This window comes from Epinephelus fuscoguttatus, linkage group LG13 (assembly GCF_011397635.1).
Source record: "Epinephelus fuscoguttatus linkage group LG13, E.fuscoguttatus.final_Chr_v1".
Classification (NCBI taxonomy): Eukaryota; Metazoa; Chordata; class Actinopteri; order Perciformes; family Serranidae; genus Epinephelus; species Epinephelus fuscoguttatus.
The window spans coordinates 26624768-26645707 of NC_064764.1; the positions used below are offsets into that span (position 1 = coordinate 26624768).

The 20940-nt window shown below is 39.1% G+C and overlaps 2 protein-coding genes across 2 annotated transcripts; both read left to right on the forward strand.

Annotated features, from left to right (window-relative positions):
- Positions 1-223: 223 nt before the first annotated feature.
- Positions 224-9374, forward strand: LOC125899209 (T-lymphocyte activation antigen CD80-like). The gene is made up of 5 exons (XM_049593310.1): positions 224-538; positions 5636-5950; positions 6072-6359; positions 6489-6603; positions 6797-9374. Exons 1-5 carry the CDS (start codon positions 496-498, stop codon positions 6831-6833), a joined length of 798 nt encoding a protein of 265 aa, XP_049449267.1. The 5' UTR covers positions 224-495; the 3' UTR covers positions 6834-9374.
- A 2079-nt stretch (positions 9375-11453) lies between these two features.
- Positions 11454-19345, forward strand: piga (phosphatidylinositol glycan anchor biosynthesis, class A). The gene is made up of 7 exons (XM_049594720.1): positions 11454-11581; positions 12939-13409; positions 13498-13768; positions 14080-14212; positions 14517-14649; positions 16407-16613; positions 16826-19345. The coding sequence occupies exons 2-7, from the start codon at positions 12975-12977 to the stop codon at positions 17108-17110; spliced, it is 1464 nt and encodes a 487-aa protein (XP_049450677.1). The 5' UTR covers positions 11454-11581; positions 12939-12974; the 3' UTR covers positions 17111-19345.
- Positions 19346-20940: the final 1595 nt, after the last annotated feature.

Genomic DNA, 20940 nt, shown 5'->3' on the forward strand with positions numbered 1-20940 from the left:
GCGCGCGCGTGCAACTGTAGGCTTTCCATTAATTTCATAATAGTAGAAAATCCTAATAAATGAAGCCACTATGAATCAAATAGTGTTTTATTATAAGCCAGCCATGTTGTGCTATGATAACATTCACACAGGGCCTTCCGATTCCTGACTTGGATCAATATGGTTTTCATCGTCCAGAGTGGGAGGCGGATTACTCAATCACTCTGCAGACACTAATTTCCTATTATATGTTTATGACGATAATCCGGAAACTCATACCAGAGGCTCCTGAACTTTCACTTGGTTTCACTCAGTCTGAAGACGGACGTGTGTGGATCGCTGACATGATCACGGGTCGGGATTTCAACCACCTGTACTTGACGGATCTTGGAAATGTGACCAAGACATTAACACAACGCGGGGCGGATTAGAGTAACCATACTTCTAGACATTGTTGGACCAAGTTAGCAGCACATTCCTCGACACACGAGTCTTTTTTCACACGCGGGGTCCAACATGAGGACCTTCTTGGGAGTGTTAATGGTGATCATTGTCTCAGGTATGCCTTCATATCACTCAAACTCGACAGTAATGCCTCTGGCAATGTATTTTAAATGCTATGGTGCAGAATAATCAAATGAGTCTATTAGTGTGTCATTATTAACAGCAGGGTATATTGCCCAAGTAGCCTACTGTAGACTGTACTGCAATACTGGTTATTACTGACGCATGATTGACATGTACTTTGTGTTTCAATTCCCATTTATGGATTGCCTAACAAACACATCACAAATTTGTGACCCAGTTCCCCTTGTAAGATTTCAGCATTTATGAAATCCTGCACCTAAGAGTTAAAAAGTACTGTGTGGCTGCAGGGGTTCAGAAATATAAGTAGGTCTAATAATGTAACACTGATTTAACACTCAATATTTCTGGTAGTAATAATGGTTACAGAACCAGCATCTGCTCTGGTAATACCTAAGATCAATAGAGTTTTGCCACTAGTGCCACATAAATGTAGTGTTGGAAAAGTGCAAAGTACAAACTCAAGGTAAGTGTACTTTAGAGCACTTTATGCTACTTCATACTTCCACTCCACTACATTACAGAGGTAAATATGGCACTTTTTCTCTCTTACTTACTCTGATTTTAAGAGTCTATGATAAACTGAAGGATGAAGTGTTCCTTAATGTGTTGAGAAAATCCTCCTACATCTGGAGCTAAATAAACTCTTTAAAATCCCTCTTGGATCAGATGGAAAATGCATCATGACAAAGCTGAAAACACGCTAGCCACGCTAAAAACATATGGTGGTCTTATAGAATAAGATGCAACAGTATGTAAAGGAGTTAAAATTAGTACAACCTTAAATATCTACAGCAGTAAAGTGGGACATTCACAGTAATGCAGCAGTAACATTAATCCACAAACATCATATATAACAGTAAAATACTAACACAAAATTACTTTTACTTCAGTAAGGTGTTGAATGCAGGACCTTTACTTATAGTGGAGTATTTTCACAGTGTTATATTAGTGCTTTTACTTAAATAAACAATCTGAATACTTCCTTCAACACTGTATGAATGGAAGTCCTTTAGGCATTCAGTATAAAAACAGGGTTAAAACAACAAGAGGGACTGTTAGAGGTCAGGACATATTCATGGAGTAAGGTGAAGTAAGGTTAATAATGAAACTTTACTTGGATTTTGGTTTGTTTGATTCTTATGTTTAACTTCATGTTACATGTTTTGTGTCTGTCTTTAACATCTTTGGACTGAGCTGGTAGTAAAAGTTTTCTCACTTCACCAACACCCCTTGAGTAGTTTTACAGAGCTGTAAATCAAATCCAAATGATTGGTTTTTGTTGTACACGTATAAATGTGTCATGAGGTAAATTCTTTGAATTCTTTGTTATGACTCATTTACAAACTGAAACAATGCATTGTTTAATCAATCAATCAATCAATTTTATTTATAAAGCCCAATATCACAAATCACAATTTGCCTCACAGGGCTTTACAGCATACGACATCCCTCTGTCCTTAGGACCCTCACAGCAGATAAGGAAACCACCCCCCCCCCAAAAAAACTTCAACGGGGGAAAAAAACGGTAGAAACCTCAGGAAGAGCAGCTGAGGAGGGATCCCTCTTCCCTCTTTAAGAGCTCCATAATAACTGAAGGCATTTCTTTAATACATACAGTAGCAAATACATTTATATTGTTTATTTAAATTCACTTAAACGCCCTTTACTTGTCAGAGTTTTGTGGCTTGGGCTTCAGTGAAAAAGTCCATAATTTTGTTTAAGGTCACCAAAGCATGTCTCCTAGAACAAACTATTTTATTTGTCGGATATCAGCAGGAGTGGAGCACTATGTAGGTCAACGTTTTTACATTGTTTAGGCTAAATGATCTCAGACATCACCAGCTCGCTTCATCTGGTTTTGTTCTTCATACACTTGAGGTGGAATACAAACAAAGTGAGTCTCTGATTTTTAACTAGGAGTGGCTTTGCAGTCATGTTTGAACAACAAAGAACCAAAAGGTCAGGGTTCACAAATTAAGCACCATCAGTAAAATCTGCACAGTTGTCTGCCAGATGGAGTTTGTACAGTTTATAAATTGATTTTAATATGTAACTATGAGGCACTTTAGTTATCACAGGCACAGCAAGGGGAGACAGAGGCTATGGGAGGTCAATGGGGGGGACAAGGGACTTTGCTAATGAAGGTGTTACTGCGGAAGGAAGTAATTGGATTAGTAATAACAACACAAACATAAAAAATGCTAGCAAATGCATTAAAATTATATAAGGGGGAAATGAAAGCAGGACATTGGTTACTGGACACGACTGGATACTTAATTCAAATGTCATTGTGGTAAAAGATGACGATTGTTTTTGTTACACAGAGAAAGTGAAGTAGGCTTTAAGAATTAAGTGGAATGAAGTTGAACTAGTCTTTTATCATTAATTTAAAGAAACAGTGTGCAGGGGCGCTCAGTAGCTCAGTGGGCAGAGCAGGCACCCCATCTACAAAGGTACTGTCCTAGCCACAGCGGCCACAGGTTTGATTTCCGCCTCAAGCCCTTTGCTGTATGTCATCAACTCTCTCTTCCCCTTTCACTCTGTCTGTCCTATGTAATAAAGGCACAAAAAGCCAAAAGAAAGAAGATGTAAGATTCAGGAGGATTTAGTAGCATGATGTGGTGAGGACTGCAGATTGCAACCAGTTAAAACTTGTCAAAGTTAGAGCAGAGTAGTTACAGCACTCACTTATAAGTGAGCCATTGTCTAAAACACTTAAGTCTTAATGTACAAATGTGATCTGGACCTTGCTTTGCTCCTGCAGACCTCTAATAAGGGCTGCACAGTAAGTTTTACAGTTTTACATTGTAAATTTTCTGCATCACATTTTCTGCGTCCTCAGCGTACGGCTATGAGCTGAAACGCGTCCATTTATCTGCTGCTGTGCAGTTTATTAAATTAAAAGTGTCACACTTATAAGTGAGTGCTGTCAGGTTTTGTACTTTTCTGTGGATTATTTGGGACCGGCACCCTATTACTTTTGAGACTTTCTGAGTGAGCACGCCAAGTCTGCTGATTACCGAGGTTAGAATTCTCTCAGTGTTCATTGTTCAGGAGGTTTTTACCAGGAGCCAAATTATCTTCAGAGCAAAAACACTGAATAAGGCAGTTTCATGTTACAAATCATTTTTACAGCACTCTTGCCAAGACAGGGCTGCTACCTGTGATCGCCAACTTGAAAATGCAAATGGTACATATTTTTCCTACAACCTTTAGTGCTATTTATCAAGCTAGATTGTTTTGGTGTGAGTTGCCGAGTGTTGGAGATATCGGCGGTAGAGATGTCTGCCTTCTCTTGAATATAATGGATCTAAATGGCACTCGACTTGTGGTGGTCTAAGTGCCAAAAAATAGATTTGAAGATCTCAACAGCTGTTTCCTGAAATCATGACACTTCCTTCTATAGCGTGATACAGTCGGCAGGTGTAGTTTGGAAGAAAGAAGAAAATAGTTCCTATGTGAAACTGCTCACAACAAGGTCTGTGGATTATCTTGAGAATCCAGGTCATGATTTCGGAAGAGACATTGCTGTTGAGTTTTGAGAAGGCGGACATCTCTACAGCTAATACTTCAACACTCTGCAACTCACACTAAAACAACCTAGATTAAAAATACCTAAGCTTTATTAGTTTCAAGTGAAAATCAATCATAGTTGTACAGGTAAGAGAAAAAATGTGTATTTTTGATTTTGGGGTGAACTATCCCTTTTAAGTACAAGTACAGATCTATCATCAGCTAAATACAAGCTACTTAAAGTATCAAAAGTAAAAGTACTAATTCTTGACTCACATGTTATTGCATATGACATCAATAGAGTGATAATACTGATGCATCAGTGTGTAATTAGTATTTTAGCTGCTCGAGGTGGAGCTAGTTTTAACTTCTCTCCAGTTTTGTTCCAACCTTTGAAGGGTCACGAGATAAATCTGTCAGGATTGTAAGATGATTAATGAGGGGGGGAACAAGTGGAAATGAAGCTCAGATACAGCGGTCTGTTTTCATTGTTTGGATTTTGCTTAAATCTTGGCTTTTGCTTGTGAAATACGTGATAATTTTAGCTCTTTGGACCTCAAACAGTTATTTAAATGCAACCATGTGAGAACTTCAGAGAAAAAAAATTCCTGGGGAGGAGATGTTCACAGCTTATAAACATCTGAAGCAAGGCAAAGTGACTTAAGTTCAGTGTGATTTTAATGAAGTCACAAGACAAAAAGTTTGGGAACAACTGGATTAATTAATCTTTCGTGGTGTTTTGTATTCTATTATCCTATCAGATTTTTTAATGTCAAATCTTGATTTGAAAAGTAATTAGTGAATACTGGTGTAAATATAAGTTGTGGGGTAAAAAGTACAACAGTTTCCTCTACATGGTAGTAGAGCAGAAGTATAAAGTAGCATAAAATAGAAATACTCAAGTAAAGTACAAGTACCTTGAAACTGTACCTAAGTGCAGTAGCCTACATGAATAAGTGTACTCAGTTACGTACGACCACTGGGATCACATATTAGCAGATGTCCTCCAGATGTCTGAGAGATGCACTTCTAAAGAAAATGTGAAAATGTGCGTCTGTGTTTCAACTGATAACTATTGAAACTATTCTAACATGATGACGGGTAGTATTTAAAATATTTCAGTCCCCTGTTCACACTGCTCAGCATCACACAAAGGTCTAAATGGACCAAAACGCGAGTATGATACATAAATCGTGATGCTGAGAGAGGAGAGAGCAGTGTGGGATCTTCTTTCTTAAGGCTCAAGTGATATTTCCTATGCACCTGCATCTGAGATAGCTGAAAAATTACATACCATGATGTGTAAGTGGCCCCAGCAGGAGCAGAGACAGCTGTAACATCTTCATGTCAAGCTCAAAAATGGCTCTTCTTTAGTGAACCTAACTCAGTTGATTTTATATTTTCACAACACATAAGCCTACTTTTGAACTTATTATTCATGTACTCACATTTTTAAGGCAGACATTTTTGAGTTAAATGTTTCATTGTATATGTGTTTAAAATATTTTTATGGGAGGTCAAGAACTGCACTTATCCCAGTTTACCTTTTCTCCAGGTGACAACGAGACTATCAAAGGCAGCTTAGACGGCAGTGTCCTTCTGCAATGCAACTGCTCAGAGAGAAATGTGAATGAGAAGCTCCAGTGGCAGAAGGAAAAACCATTCATGTTGATGGTGTTCAGACACAATCAGACGAATTCAGTGTTTAACGAAAGATACAAGGGCAGGGCCAAGACATTTCTGTCCGACAACAGCAACAACTGCTCCATTCTGCTGAACAACATCACAGCAGATGACCAGGGGATTTACAAGTGCAGTTTTTACATTCAAGAAACATACCAGAGATCATTTGTGAATCTAAGCGTGTCTGGTGAGTCAGTCATTCATCACGCATACCGACAGTGTTTGATCACTCATTCCTTCATGCGACAATTTCCAATAGAGAAGCAATGAAATTTTGTATAATTTTAACTTGAGTCTTCTTTCACCAGCGGACTACCATGTCTGTCAGAATGACGACAACCCGAGTGGAAGTGGAAAGGTTTTCCATTGTTGCGTGAAAGGACGCTACGGGATGACTGAGATTCAGTGGAGGTTGGATGGACAGCTTCTTACTAATTCAACCACCACTTACATAACCCACACAGACTACCTGGATGCTACAGGTTACTACTATTTCAACAGCACACTCAGCACTAAACTCAACTGGACATCAAAGCCTACATGTGATGTGAAGGCAGAAGGCGTGTCAACTAACATCATCAATGACTGCAGCACTGGTAACTATTTGTTTTAGCTGTAGCAAAAGTCATAAAAACAACATATTGTAAAGCATTACAAAAGTTAAGTTTAGGATCTGACATCAAATCATTGAGTTAGGTCATCATATTTTTGTGTTTCTTGCACAGGACCCTCCCCGCAGCAGCAAGGTTCAGGTAGATACCGGCATTTAACAATCATTCCCATTACATTGGTGCTTGGACTTTCCCTGCTCGTGTGGCGGTATCGTTCCAACACCTCACGGTAAGTTTTGCAAGTGTTTGAGATTTTTAGTCAAGATTTTTTATTTCAGTTTCACCGGTTAAACCAGATTTGCGCAACACTTTCTGCAGTTGTTAACCAAGCCACCAATGCTTTTGCTCGTCTGTGTCAGTGTGTCCTTGTTACTGGGTCTCCCAGTGGAATTAATCTTTCCATGTCTTTGTCTTTGAAAAAGGAGTACGCCAAGGATAAGAGATGACCCATACTGCTAAGAACCCACGATGAACTCCAGTGTGACAATGTGAGAGTGTGTTCCGCTGAACTGTTAGTCACAAATGTGGCGCCATGCCCAAACAGAGTCTCTCAACAGGCAGGTTACATCCTGTGTTCATGCCGCTCAAGGAATGTGGTGTTTATTTTGGAAGAAGGTACCAGCCTTGTGAACTTTTATGGACATTTGCAGGGAGGTATTTTTATTGTTATACTTCCTTATAACTCACTGTAAGGAGAGATTAACCCCTGCGATCTGAGGACAAAGTAAGACATTTAAATATAATTAGATACACATGGTGTCGACCATAGACTCCATAAAAAATGGACGTAGCTATCATGACTTCACCCATTGGTTTGTGGAATGCTGTTTTGAAGCCTCAAGTTCGGCATTTTGGCTGTTGCCATCTTGGTTTTTTGGAGCAAGAAGTGACCATATTTGGACGAGAGCTTGGAGCTGTGGAGGAGCGAGGGATGGATCTGACTCTAGACTGTGGTGAGGCCTTACAGACAGCCTATCACTCAAGTGGCCACACACTTAAATATGGGTAACTCTTGGACTTTAAAATGTAAATGGGTGAGTTTTTTAAAAATTCACCCCCCGTGCAGTTGTCATGACTGCTGACATTAGCTGTAGAAGCCAAAACTTTTTTTGTACCAGGCTGTAAAGTTGTAAGGCTGGGCATTTTAACATGGGAGTCTATGGGGATGGACACTGTTTTGGAGCCAGCCTCAAGTGGTCATTAGAGGAACTGCAGTTTTTTTGCACCTCCACATTGGGTTCATTTCTCAGCCTCGGAGGTTGGTTTCTACAGGTATCACACACTTACATACTTTAAAGATATTTTTAACCAAATTTAAGACTGATTTTTAGACAAATAATCATTTTATTATTCAAATATTGCAAGTAAAGGTATATATATATATATATATATATATATATATATATATGTTCCTGTGCAGGAGTAGGTCTAACGTATGGTTATGAGAGTGAGTTAGGTTAATATAAATTTTGTCAACACTTAAGTGCAAGTGTAAAGTAAAAAGACGGTTTAGGTTAACACTGGGGGTTTAAGGTTTGTAACATCAGAAATGTGGACCAAAAGTGATGAAAAGAAATTAAAAGATGGATAAAGAAAAATAGATAAAATGACCTTAGAAATCCAAATCCAAATTTAAGACTATTTAATGCTTTTGAAGGTTTTATATTTGAAATTAAATTTGAGACAATTAAAGACTTTTTAAGAACCTGCAGACACCTGGGTTACATGAAGAAAACACAAAAAATACAGGAATCATCGCACAACAACAACAAAAAGTTGATTCTGTAGCAGGTAAAATTTGACACTATTTATATTCAAATTGAGCCAGAACAGCTTTGAATGTGTCTTGTTGACATGGTTAAATGTAAATAAGACCATTTTCTGAATGTACAAAAAAAGTTAAACTGTTTCACATATACTCCCATATACTTAAGTTCAGACATACAGCAGAAAACTGAGCCATTTAATGATTTAGTTTATCTATATATACTGTAAGTGCCGTACTTCCAAAAAGGTTATAAATACATTTATATTTACTGTAGATATTTTAGGTAACTTCATCTATATTGCAACAATTGTAATGAGTGGAAGTTGTATGAAATGTGTTTGCATTAGTGTGACTATCTACTGTGATTACCTTGTAAAGGTCCTTGATCGAGGCTCTTCTAACATTGTGTGTTAAAATACAGCCTGTTTTTCTGTAACTGCCTGTTATATACTGGTTACACTGAATGTTGTTGCTTTATCAGATTTGTTTTACATTTGTAAACAAACACATTAAGGTCATTTTATATTATATGAATAATACATCATGTTTTGGAGGAAACCCCTGTGACAATTTTGTGCCATTTAAGCCTGTGAATGAGCCCTACCTGGACAGCCAAAGACATTTTTATCTTTCTCAGTCTGGAAAGATGTTGTTGAACTCCTGGAACTGGGACACATATTGGTGGTCCAGATGGCCAGTCAACCATGAGTCTCATATTCTGGGTTCGGACAGCAGCCTTGCTTCTGCGGCTGCAAACAGGAGACCACGCCAAATCTGAAGCGAGCTGGATGAGAGGGAATTGCAATAATATGTGAACATGTGAATGTGTAGACTTTTTTATGATCAGCAAAGGGTGACATGAAACCTACACTGGGTGTGTTTTGCTCTGGAAAAAAAACTGAATAACCCTTTTCACCCGCATACTACGGTTTGTTTGTTTTTTTGAGTTGCTTATTCCTTATGTTGTTTTATATCTTGTCATCATTCTCACTTTCTTTGTGTAAGTTGTTTGCTTTGTGCTTAAAAGCAAAACACTGTAAAAGCATAGTACCAGTGTCATTTAAAGCTTTCCAGCATGCTGAGACTGGTTAGTGGAGCTCGGGCAGAGATTAAATTCAGCCTTTTTTTGTCTAGCTGGAGGAAATGTGGCAACATTTGGCACTGTGTATACAGTATGTGCGTGCAAGAGAGATTACAAATGCCATTAAATACAATAAAGTACATCAAAGAAATTTGTTTGTTTTAATCTGTCTTCTTCTTCATCATCTGCATAGTTGCCTTGTAAACATTTTCAAGAGAAGTTTATGAACCCAAATTTGGCAAAGCAACAAAGTTTGATAGACAAAACCTGAATGGCAAACTCACTTCTCTTTAAAGGAATTAGTTTACCGACAAAATTACCGTCTGTAAATCAATACTGTGTTACCTTGCATTGAGAAGAAAACTTCTTTTTCTTTCATGCCTCCACAAAAAAATGGCAAACATATTGATTTATTGGGCACCATGTTTACCAACAGCAAACATCTGTCAACAAACTCACACAACTCTTGCAGTATAATCCAAGTCTCATTTATCCAGTCCTTAGCTCAGTACTTCACTAACACATGCATTTTCACTAAAACCTTACAATTTAAAACTGGACTGAAACATATACACTCAATTAGGCCTCTTAATTAGGTACACCTGTTCAACTGCTTGTTAATGCAAATAGCTAATCAGCCAATCATGTGGCAGCAACCCAATGCATTTACGCATGTAGACATTGTGAGGACGACCTGCTGAAGTTCAAACTGAGCATCAGAATGGAGAAGAAAGGTGATTTAAGTGACTTTGAACGTGGCATGGTTGTTGGTGCCAGACAGGCTGGTCTGTCAGAAACTGCTGATCTACTGGGATTTTCACACACAACCATCTCTAGGGTTTACAGAGGATGGTCCCAAAAAGAGAAAATATCCAGTGAGCAGCAGTTCTCTGGGTGAGAGGTCAGAGGAGAATGGCCAGACTGGTTCAAGATGATGGAAAGGCAACAGTAACTCACTTGGTCTGTGCTGATGAGTCCTGATTTCTGCTGCGACATTCAAATGACGGTAGGGTCAGAATTTGGTGTAAACAACATGAAAGCATGGATCCATCCTGCCTTGTATCAAGGGTTCAGGCTGGTGCTGGTGGTGTAATGGTGTGGGGGATATTTTCTTGGCACACTCTGGGCCCCTTAGTACCAACTGAGCATGGTTTAAACACCACAGCCTACCTGAGTATTGTTGCTGACCGTGTCCATCCCTTTATGACCACAGTCCACCCATGGCTACTTCCAGCAGGATAACGCACCATGTCACAAAGCTCAAATCATCTCAAACTGGTTTCTTGAACATGACAATGAGTTCACTGTACTCCAATGGCCTCCACAGTCACCAGATCTCAATCCAATAGTGCACCTTTGGGATGTGGTGGAACGGGAGATTCACATCATGTGCAGCCGACAAATCTGCAGCAACTGTGTGATGCTATCATGTCAATATGGACCAAAATCTCTGAGGAATGTTTCCAGCACCTTGTTGAATCCATGGCACCAAGAAAGACTGCTTTGAAGGCAAAAGGGGTCAAACCCTGTACTAGCATGGTGTACCTCAAAAAATGGCCAGTGATTGTAACTGCATAACATACAACACAATAAGTTTGCCCTTTCCTCTGAAGGCATGCATGAAAAACACATTTTTCGTCACCAATTCAAAGTAACACAGTGTGACTAACTGATTTACAAATGGCCATTTTGTGGCTGAAGTATTCCTTTACAACATTTCATTATTATTTCTGTCTTGAACAGTATCAGCAAAAATACACACATCTCTTAGCAGCCAGACACATGATGCACGACTTTGCTCATAATCACCATTATAAGCAACCAATAATATAATTATATCTAACAATAAGAGCTGTAAAAATATGCATCTAATAAATAACAACCTGAAAATATAATGAATAAACATTTTGTGGTTGTTCAGGGGATTCTTCACATGCGTTTTCACCATACAGTATTGTACATTTTTGTTTATGGCTAGCTTTAAGCTAACCTTAGATAGCCTTGCCATAATGTATCCTAGAGAATAAATTACATCTAAAAGTCATTTATTTTGGAAAGAGACGTATAAAACAGTGCTTTGTATATGTAAAACTTACCATGTCCGAGTATAAGACCGTGTAAGACTTCAATAACACACAAATTAGGCTAAATTTTACACAATAATGTCACAAACATCCCAACAGCAGATGGCAGCAACGGCTGCCTTGTACGTCATTGCGTATGACGCAGTGACGCACCAGGAAGTGAAACGGGCGGCTAATTGGCTAGCTCCGGGCTAGCGAGTAGAGATGAATCTACATCTGAAAAAGAGTTTTGTGTGTTTTCACAGTCTGGAACAGGATTGACATTTTGTCCACGGTAAGGCAGTTCGCACAGATAGGAAAACGGTTTGCTTTAATGTCCGTCATGTGCTTAAATATGATCAAACTTTGTTAGCTTGATGCTAATTTACGATGAACTTGATTAGCTACAAACAACGTTAAGGTAGCTTAGAAGAGTGGGCTTGTAGTATCCTTACATTGTACCAGTTAGTCTTTGAGGCGTTTGTACATGCTTGGTTTGTGCTGAGAAGTGAGCTTGACTATTCTGTCGTTTAACGGAAAGCAAATGCGAATTAAAGGGTCAAAATGCTAAAAGAGAAGCTGCTACATCCAGGAGTGAAATGAGACAGGTGCTTCACTGCAGCACCAAGGGTTGCTCGTCAACATAGGTAAGACAGTGCGTGTTAATGGGTCACTAAAAAGTGCCTGAGGTAATTTAGAAACAGTTATCGTGGCAGTTTGTTTAGTTGCCTGTTTACATTTATCTGCAATGATGAGAATGAGCATCATCTCACTGCTTACATATGATAACAGCCCAAATTTTGTCTGTCATCATTAGAACTTTGGACTCATTTGAATAATTGGATGTAATTAGTGCGTAAATGATTTATGAATTGAGAGAAAGTTCAGTGACAGTTATTCTGTTAATTGAAATCTATTAAACAAAAAGTACAAAAATGTGCTTCAAAAATGTTTTATATCATTGTAATCTAAGTATCTTTGGAGTTTGGACCATTGGTTAGACGAAAGCAAGAAACTGAAGATGTCACATTGGGCTCTGAGAAAACCACATCAGTATTTTTTACTACTTTCAGACATTTAATAAACTAAACAAGTAAGTGATTAATAAAAGGGGATCAACACAACAAGTTGAAAGTGAAACCCAAAGATATATAACCTACAGTGACATTAAACTAAGAAAAAGGCAGATTTCCACACTCAAGAATTTGAAAACAGTGAATGTTTGGCATGTTTTTGTCATCAGGATTTTCCTAAAAACACAATGTATAGATTCAAACAGAAGTAATCCCTCTCAGTCATCACTTTTGAACCACTCAATGCATATGACAGTGTATATTTCTGCAGAGACTCTTCTATCTGCCTGTACATTCTTAATATCATCTTATTTTCTGAGGCAGCACCAAAAGAGAGTGAATCTGGGGTTGGCTTATGCTTTTGCTGGCATGTGTGTGTTCATATAGTAACTAACAATCCTGCGTAGTATACCTTTAAACAGTTAATTAAGTCATAATTGTTGCAGATTAATTTAATTCTTCAGCACTAAATTTTACTTGAGATATTGTTAAACTTATTTTTCAAATTATCAAAATACTTTTGTCATCAATTAATCTTGCTGTTGATCAACTAATAGATCAATGAACTAATTGTTTCAGCACTCGTGAGGTGCACAGCCACACAAGGCATCTACAATGGGCCAACGAAGGAGAGCGGCAGCTTCATCTCAGAGAGCCTCTGGAGCTCCTGCAGAGGTCACTGGGATCCCCAGCAGGAAGCACAATATCTGCATGGTGTCTGACTTCTTCTATCCGAACATGGGAGGAGTAGAAAGTCACATTTACCAGCTATCCCAGTGTTTGATTGAAAAGGGACACAAGGTGGTAATTGTCACCCATGCCTATGGCAGGAGGAAAGGTGTCAGGTACCTGACCAACGGACTGAAGGTCTACTACCTCCCCCTGCAGGTGATGTACAACCAGTCCACAGCCACCACCTGTTTCCACAGTCTCCCACTGATGCGCTGTGTGTTTGTAAGGGAACGCATCACTGTGGTGCACGCACACAGCTCGTTTTCCGCCATGGCCCATGATGCACTGTTTCACGCCAAGACCATGGGTCTTAATACGGTATAGTACTTATTATGAGTCAAGTCTTTAAGTTAGGATGCTGCAAATAATCTGCCGACATAAACCTAAGTGTGTTTATCCCTAACAGGTGTTCACTGACCACTCACTCTTCGGCTTCGCTGATGTGAGCTCTGTGCTGACCAACAAACTTCTGACTGTGTCGCTGTGTGACACCAACCACACTGTGTGCGTGTCGTACACCAGTAAGGAGAACACAGTGCTCCGTGCAGCACTCAACCCAGAGATAGTGTCTGTTATTCCCAACGCTGTCGACCCTACAGACTTCACCCCTGATCCCTCCCAACGCCAAGATGGCAGGATCACTATAGTTGTGGTCAGCCGTCTCGTCTATCGCAAGGGTACGGAGAGGCTCTTGTGTCAGACATTTTCACCTTTTTGGTTATATTTTGCTGGTCAGTGTGGACATCAGAATGTTATGGTGAATAGGACACTGCCCTTTTTTTTGTTTGAGTTCACGTATTGAGTCATTCCCACCTAAATATGTCTTTTAGTTTCATCTGGTTTTCTGACTTTTGAACACTCAAATATCAAAAATGATACCAACTACAAATATTCAGCATTGGTTAGGTTATAATAAGCATTAATATAGCCTAGTATTGCATCATCTTCACTGTCAAATCAAGTGTTCACAATCTCTTCCTCTGTTAAGGAATCGATCTTCTCGGTGGAATAATCCCAGAGCTCTGCCTCAAACATCCAGATCTGCACTTCCTAATCGGTGGAGAGGGACCAAAGAGGCTTGTGCTGGAGGAAGTGAGAGAGAAATACCAACTACATGACAGGTATTACTGGATATTCAATGTTTCCTCGGTCATGGCAAACCTAGAAAAGTCATTGAATTTCTAAATCTCATTTTCCAGGCCTCAGAAAGTCATGTTATGGGTAAAATCTTTTTTAGTTTTGAGAAAATCGCTATCTAACGCTAATTTTTATTATTTTTACTGGTCTCTGTTTTTTACTTTCACGTTTATATATCATCTACTGTCTTTGTATTGCCTAACTTTATTGTCTGTTTGCTCTACATCTCTTGTTTGAAAAGTGTTCTGTAAATAAACTTTATTACTTCTTTGAATTGGGTCACTGCAGGGTGCGTCTGCTGGGGGCTTTGGAGCATAAAGATGTTCGTGGAGTTCTGGTGCAGGGTCATATCTTCCTCAACACGTCTCTGACCGAAGCATTCTGCATGGCCATTGTAGAAGGAGCCAGCTGTGGGCTGCAGGTGTGTTGCCAGTTATGCAATAATTCAAGTATAGAAACATCTTAGGAAAGAGTCTGTCAGCTTTCAGTCCACACATTCCGCTTAATTCATGTCGCAATATGAAGCAAAGTAAACCACTGATTTCGATAATTTTTCAATGTTTAAAGACTGCTTGAATAATGTTATGAGCTATAAAACAGTAATAAAATAATCATTTACTAATCTCAAACCAACAGCGCTATGAAAAAAACAGTCCATACAACTGAATTTAGGATTGACTTTACACAGCTGAAGATAGTGAAGTGTTCTTGTCATAGATTTCCAGTGGGTGTGTGCTCGTAGGTGGCTGCTCAACTACATCTCACAAAAACTCACAAGAGAGAAAAGGGGGCCATTGTGGTGCAAAAAAACCCATGGATAGAAAAAATGTTTTTGAAATTATAGTTGCAAATGGCAGCAGCAGACCAGATAGACAGTCAAATGTGACAGGGGAAGCTGGGTCTAGTGGTTTCTCAGGAGGAAGAGAAAGAAGTGGCATCAGGAAACATGCAAAGAATGCAGAATAATTTTAATGTGATGGTAGAAGGACCCATACTGATCCTGTCATGTTTGTATAAAGCCATAAAGAACATTAATGTAAAAGATTAGAAGAGTGTTATGGGCCAGACATAAAGGGAAAATGAGAGGATGAAGATATTTTTTTATCTTGCATTATGAGAATAAACTTTCAGTAATAGTGCCCGGCATATATATATTTTGCATTTTGAGAGTAAAGTCAAAATGTCAGGAATAAAGTCGCCTACTCTAGTCAATCAAATTTGTCTTATGACACAACATAAGGCTACCTTTTTCAAGTTTGTGTGGTTTCTCCTGAACTGACACAACTTTCAAGATAAAGTCTTAAAGGTCCTAATACTTTTTACCCCACTGTGTTTATGTGCGAAGAGAGAAATAATTTCCATGTTACAAAAAACAATTATGAAGTACAATTTAGAATTCATAGCAGCCATGTGTGCCAGCGTTAGTAGTTTGATTTATTCTCAAAAGACCAGCTTTCATCTTGAAACTTTAGGTACCTTATTTTTGAAATGGTTTTTCAACTTCTTGATATTTCGACTTTATTCTCAAAATGCAATTTTTTTTTTGCTTATGCCCAGCCTTATAGCTGTATTCCAGAGATTGCCATTCTTTTCAACCTCTAGACCCCCACAGATGGGCCATTTATAAGACACACACTGGATTATGTGTGAATGCAGCCTAATACTCTTCTGTATGAAAGTCACCCGTGTCTGAATGAATAAAAAGCCACCACAGACTGAGGAAGCCACAAATGTTACGTATTCCATGTCTGAAATTGGTCTTTGAGTGTCCCAGGTTGAGAAATTGTCTGAAATTTTCTTTAATGCATTTGAAACAACATGTAGAGGCTAATTGCTGATTAAGGAATCACTAACAACAAGATGAAAGTCTTGTTTTTCTTGTGCAGTGTAGTAATGTAGGGTGTGGTCAGGACAACGTCACTGTTGGGTGTGAATGATGCAGGGTGTGGTGAGAGGTGAGACAGACTTGACTCTTTTGGCCATAAGAGATCAGTGAAGTTTTGCTTTTCAGCTGTTAATTTACTCTTTGGTCACAGTGAAGCGTTTGATTTTTTACATGGTAGGAAAAGCACTTCATCTTGAAAGTGACGCTATAACAGATGTTGTACTCTCACGCTGAGTGTAATTTATTTTCACGTGTGTTGGTGTACAATGTGTACATCCATGTTTATTTTTCAGGTGGTTAGCACTCGTGTGGGGGGCATTCCTGAGGTGTTACCTGAGGACTTGATTACCTTGTGTGAGCCAACTGTGCGGGCATTGTGTGCTGGTCTGGAGACGGTCATCGCCCGGCAGCGTTCAGGATCCGTCCCCTCACCTGCCTCTATCCACACGCGTGTGCAAAACCTCTACACCTGGAAAAATGTTGCAGAGAGGACTGAAAAGGTAGCTTGTATGATCACTAATACAGTTACAATTAAAAACTAAAACGTGTTTTCAAAATAAGATCCGGGAGAGAGGAATCTGATTACCGACCTGCTAAATGTACACATAGACACAGTAACCAGGTTACTACAGTGCACGTAAACATTTTTACTGATTTCCTGTGTAACCTGATTTTCTCCTGTCGACTCTGATCATTGTGTTTTTTCTCTCAGGTGTACGACCAAGTGGCCCGAGAGGAGGTGCTTCCCCTGGACAGACGGTTGCGGAGGCTCAGGGCTCACTGCGGCCCTGTGGCTGGCTCCATCTTTGCATTTGTGGCTGTTTTAGACTACCTCTTCCTGCTGCTCCTGCAGTGGTTGGTGCCAGATCGGGTCATGGACATCGCCGTGGACGCCACCGGCCCTCAGGGACTGTGGAGGCAGGGACCAAGCAGTGATGTCGGAGCTCATTCTAAAGGTGGCGTGAAGCGACCCACAGAACCAGACATGTCAACGTAGCGATCACTCCATACTTCTCCATCACCTCCAGGTGCTTACGTTATGTTTTATGTCCACTTGTGGCGCCGACCATAGATCGTATAACAAAATCTATGACATGAGAGCTCCCTAAAAATCAAAACATCTCAATGGCCAAACTAAAAACTCAAAGCACACGTTAAACACATTTTTGCCAAAGATGGTTTCTGTCATTGGAGGTCGTTCTTGTCACGCTGCTGTTTGTTCAAATGTTTGTTTTTTTGATAACTTTGTTTTTAATCAGTTATTTAAAGCTTGATTGACAGCTGTGTGTGCCAATCCGTGTGCTCATGAATAATGGCGCTGCTTGCAATTGATGGTAAGGGTGTATGTGTGGGAACTTGATACCACAGTGATCACCATCAAAGAGCTTATTGTAAACTTTTTATCATTACTGCGCAGACTCCCTCTTTTAATGATGTCACCCGTGTGAGATGGTGGCAGTTGTGCCTGGGATATTTTGGCTCAATTTTTGTACAGTGAGAGATCCATCATCCATCTTTATACGCAGCCTATAGCTCCATTCACACAGAGATCACACTATAGAGCTGCTCTGAAGTCCCTTCGTTATTCCCGCTTTGCATTTTCACACAGAACCAAACGACGGCAGCATCAGGCCACTCCAGTGTGTGATTATACACTGCATCATGGCTTTGTGGAATCAAAAGAAGCATGATGGGCTTGACATGTAACACATCAGTGTTGGCTTCCAGTGTGACATATAAAATACATGTCAGCAGCCTTTATGAACAATAACAATAGCATTAACATGTCAATAATAATTATTTACCATCTCTGTTATATAGCAGCTGATCTGGTCCTCCGCTCGGAGGGAAAGGAGCTCCTGGACCTCATTGTTTTCCCAGTTCGCAGACATTTATGGTCACTGTTCTTCTTGGACTTAGCCGCTGATTGCTAACAACTACGTTTTAAATCTCCTGTGGTAAACACTCATAACACATCGTAAAAATGTGTGCCGCCCATGATCCTGTCCCCCAGACTCTCCTGCACAGCAAGGTGGCATAACAGCACGATATTCCCAGGGGCTATAGAGAGCCCAGAGTCACTGTTTTCCCAGTGAACTGCCATGAAACCTTATTTTGGAAAAAAATATGTATGGATGTCAGTGGGGAGAGAAAAATGTGCCATGAGTACACATTTGTTTGTCAATTTAAAAGATAATTTTGTAAGTCAAGAAAGACCCAGTTTGTAGTACAATTGCTGAAGTATAAATATGTAATTAAAACAACTACACAAGTTAAAAAAAAAAAAAAAGACAAACATCATATGTGTAATTCATGGCACAACTTAAACAGGATCAAGAAACTATTTGTCTCTCGCTGTTCAATACTTAACACCAGTAGGGAAGGGATATCGCCTTTGTATTCTTGCCAACTGACATTTGAAACATGGCTACTGAGTAGGACTGCAGCTAATTATGATTTTCACTGTTGATTATTCTATTAATTATTTTTTTGTTTGGTCTGTAAAATGTCAGAAAATGGCAACAAAGGCCAATCAGTGTTTCACAAAGCCAAAGATGACACCCTAAAATGTCTCTGGAGAGAAGACACAAGAAAATATTCATATTTAAGATGCTGGAATCAGAGGTTTGACCTTTTTTTTAATTACTTGATTAATCAATTATCAAATTAGTTGGCGATTATTTTTAATAGTTGAAAACTAATCAGTGAATTGTTGCAACTCTACCACTGAATGTGCTCATACTAACCATTGTTTACATCAACCTATCAAAAGGGACCTTGTGTGAAAGCATTTTATTGAAGACTTGGAAACAGATTTTTTTTAATATATTTAATGATAAAAATGGAAACCTGTGGCACTCCTCGGAGCTTTAACAAGCACTTTTTTTTTACGTAGCATAGATTGCACTGAACAGAGGAGGTAAAAGGGCTAATTAGGTTTAAACTTCTCAGAAAATAAAGCAGCAGTAATCAGTTTCCAGTTAGATGCATACTTCATTTATAGCAGTGGTTTTGTCGGTTAATTTCACTGTTTGTGCAAAGCTGTGTGTATATCAGTGCAAATTCCATTATTTGTCTGATTCTGATATCATGAATCACTCCTTTGTTTAATAATTTGAAATGTTACATATTTATATAACACCTGGGAGGTTTTTTTTTGTTTTTTTTTTCAGATGATCATGTAACTCCCAAACTGTCCACACCATAAAATAAAGCGTACTTTCTAATAATTCACATGTTTTCAGATATCTTTTTACTTAGATTATCTACTTATTGTTAAAATCCCTTTATCCACCAATTACTGCATATACATGTAGACAATGCGGACATACTATCAAATACAGAAGAGGCAACAAAAGATGTAAAGATGTTACTGATAAATAAAAGGACAGCATGTCAATAGAAAAAAAGAATTTGGAAAAATGAATAAATTCAAAATAAATAAGGGGACAAGGAGAATTTAAAAGCAAAATGGTTTTTCTTCTTTTTTTCTTCTTGTCATTGTTTGTTATTCTCCTTTAAAAATGTATTTATAAAGCGCATTTTAAAAACTCTCACGTTGACCACAGTGCTGCACAAAAGGAATAAGATGCTACAAACTCACACATGAGAGACAACATAACTGTCAGGAATACAGCTCACACATTTAGAGACACAACACAGGCACACATCAGGGAACGCCACATCAGGGGCGACTTAAACGCCTGTGAATAAAAGTAGGTTTTGAGCCTGAACTTAAAGGCGTCAATGTGGGGGGTGGATCTGATTGGGAAGGGGGTGCTGTTCCACGTTTTGGGGGCAGACACAACAATGATATGATCACCCTTGAGCTTCAGTCTTCAGCCAGGAGCCCAAAGTCAGCTGACATGAGACAGTACGCCTAAAAACACATTTGATGACTTCTCTCTTGGAATTAGTTTTACAAAGAAACGGCTCTGTGGGATGAAGAGCACCAGACAAAACACAGATGAGCTGTGAAACAGGAGGTGATAGAGAAGGGGTGGTGTCACTTTTCAAGGCCAACAATGGGGATTTGCATAGCGTCGTGATGGGAGGTTGTTGTGTTACCATGCCTGCAAAAAAACTTGAGCTCATGTAGAGAGAGCTAAAACTAGAATTGCAAGCTTTTGTAATGTATTAAATGGGCAACAGATCAGTAGATGTGTGCCTAAATATTGAGCTTACTTTGTAATTTTTTTATGTGAATGAAATGATCTTTGGTATCATATTTTGTTCAGCTGGTGCTCAGTAATGTAATTTAAGTTCTTTATGATCCTCTCCTGCAACTTGACTGGACGCTGTCAGATAGGTTCAAACGAAGTGGAGCTGAAGAATTAGGTGTCAACTCACTGGGAATAAATATCCTTAATGTGAGTTGATTAGAGAAATTAATTGATTTGTGGCACACTATGATAATAACATGCTTTCAAATCTTGTTTGGGGGTAAGGTATCAAGTATTTTCAAGTCAAAGGGCTCAAGTCCAGGTGAAGTCACGAGTCACTGGTGATAAAGTTCAGGTTGGTATGCAAGTCTTTTTTGATATTGTCAAGTCAAGTATAAAGTCATCAAATTTGTAACTGGACTCAAGTCCCAGTAGCGTCACTTGTGTCCACACCTCCTCAGAATATATTTTGAAAGAAGATTAGTGTAGTGGCAGAATATGTCAGACACATAATGTCTCACTCTTCTAGTATCACCAAAGTAGCCAGAAACTTGTCCAGGCCTGTGTGCTTGATGCTTGTACCTGTTTGCATGCACATTTCTAATCACTTTATTCAAGGTGTATCATGAGTACAGGCCCCTCCAAAGGACCATTGTTAAGCACA

Excerpts from the sequence above, each read along its gene's own strand:
- LOC125899209 (XM_049593310.1), top strand. The coding sequence starts at position 496 with ATGAGGACCTTCTTGGGAGTGTTAATGGTGATCATTGTCTCAG. Across the intron at positions 5,951-6,071 it reads TGTGAATCTAAGCGTGTCTG|CGGACTACCATGTCTGTCAG; the intron begins GTGAGTCAGTCA and ends TTCTTTCACCAG. Across the intron at positions 6,604-6,796 it reads TATCGTTCCAACACCTCACG|GAGTACGCCAAGGATAAGAG; the intron begins GTAAGTTTTGCA and ends TCTTTGAAAAAG.
- piga (XM_049594720.1), top strand. The coding sequence starts at position 12,975 with ATGGGCCAACGAAGGAGAGCGGCAGCTTCATCTCAGAGAGCCTCTGGA. Across the intron at positions 13,410-13,497 it reads AGACCATGGGTCTTAATACG|GTGTTCACTGACCACTCACT; the intron begins GTATAGTACTTA and ends TATCCCTAACAG. Across the intron at positions 14,650-16,406 it reads GAGCCAGCTGTGGGCTGCAG|GTGGTTAGCACTCGTGTGGG; the intron begins GTGTGTTGCCAG and ends TTTATTTTTCAG.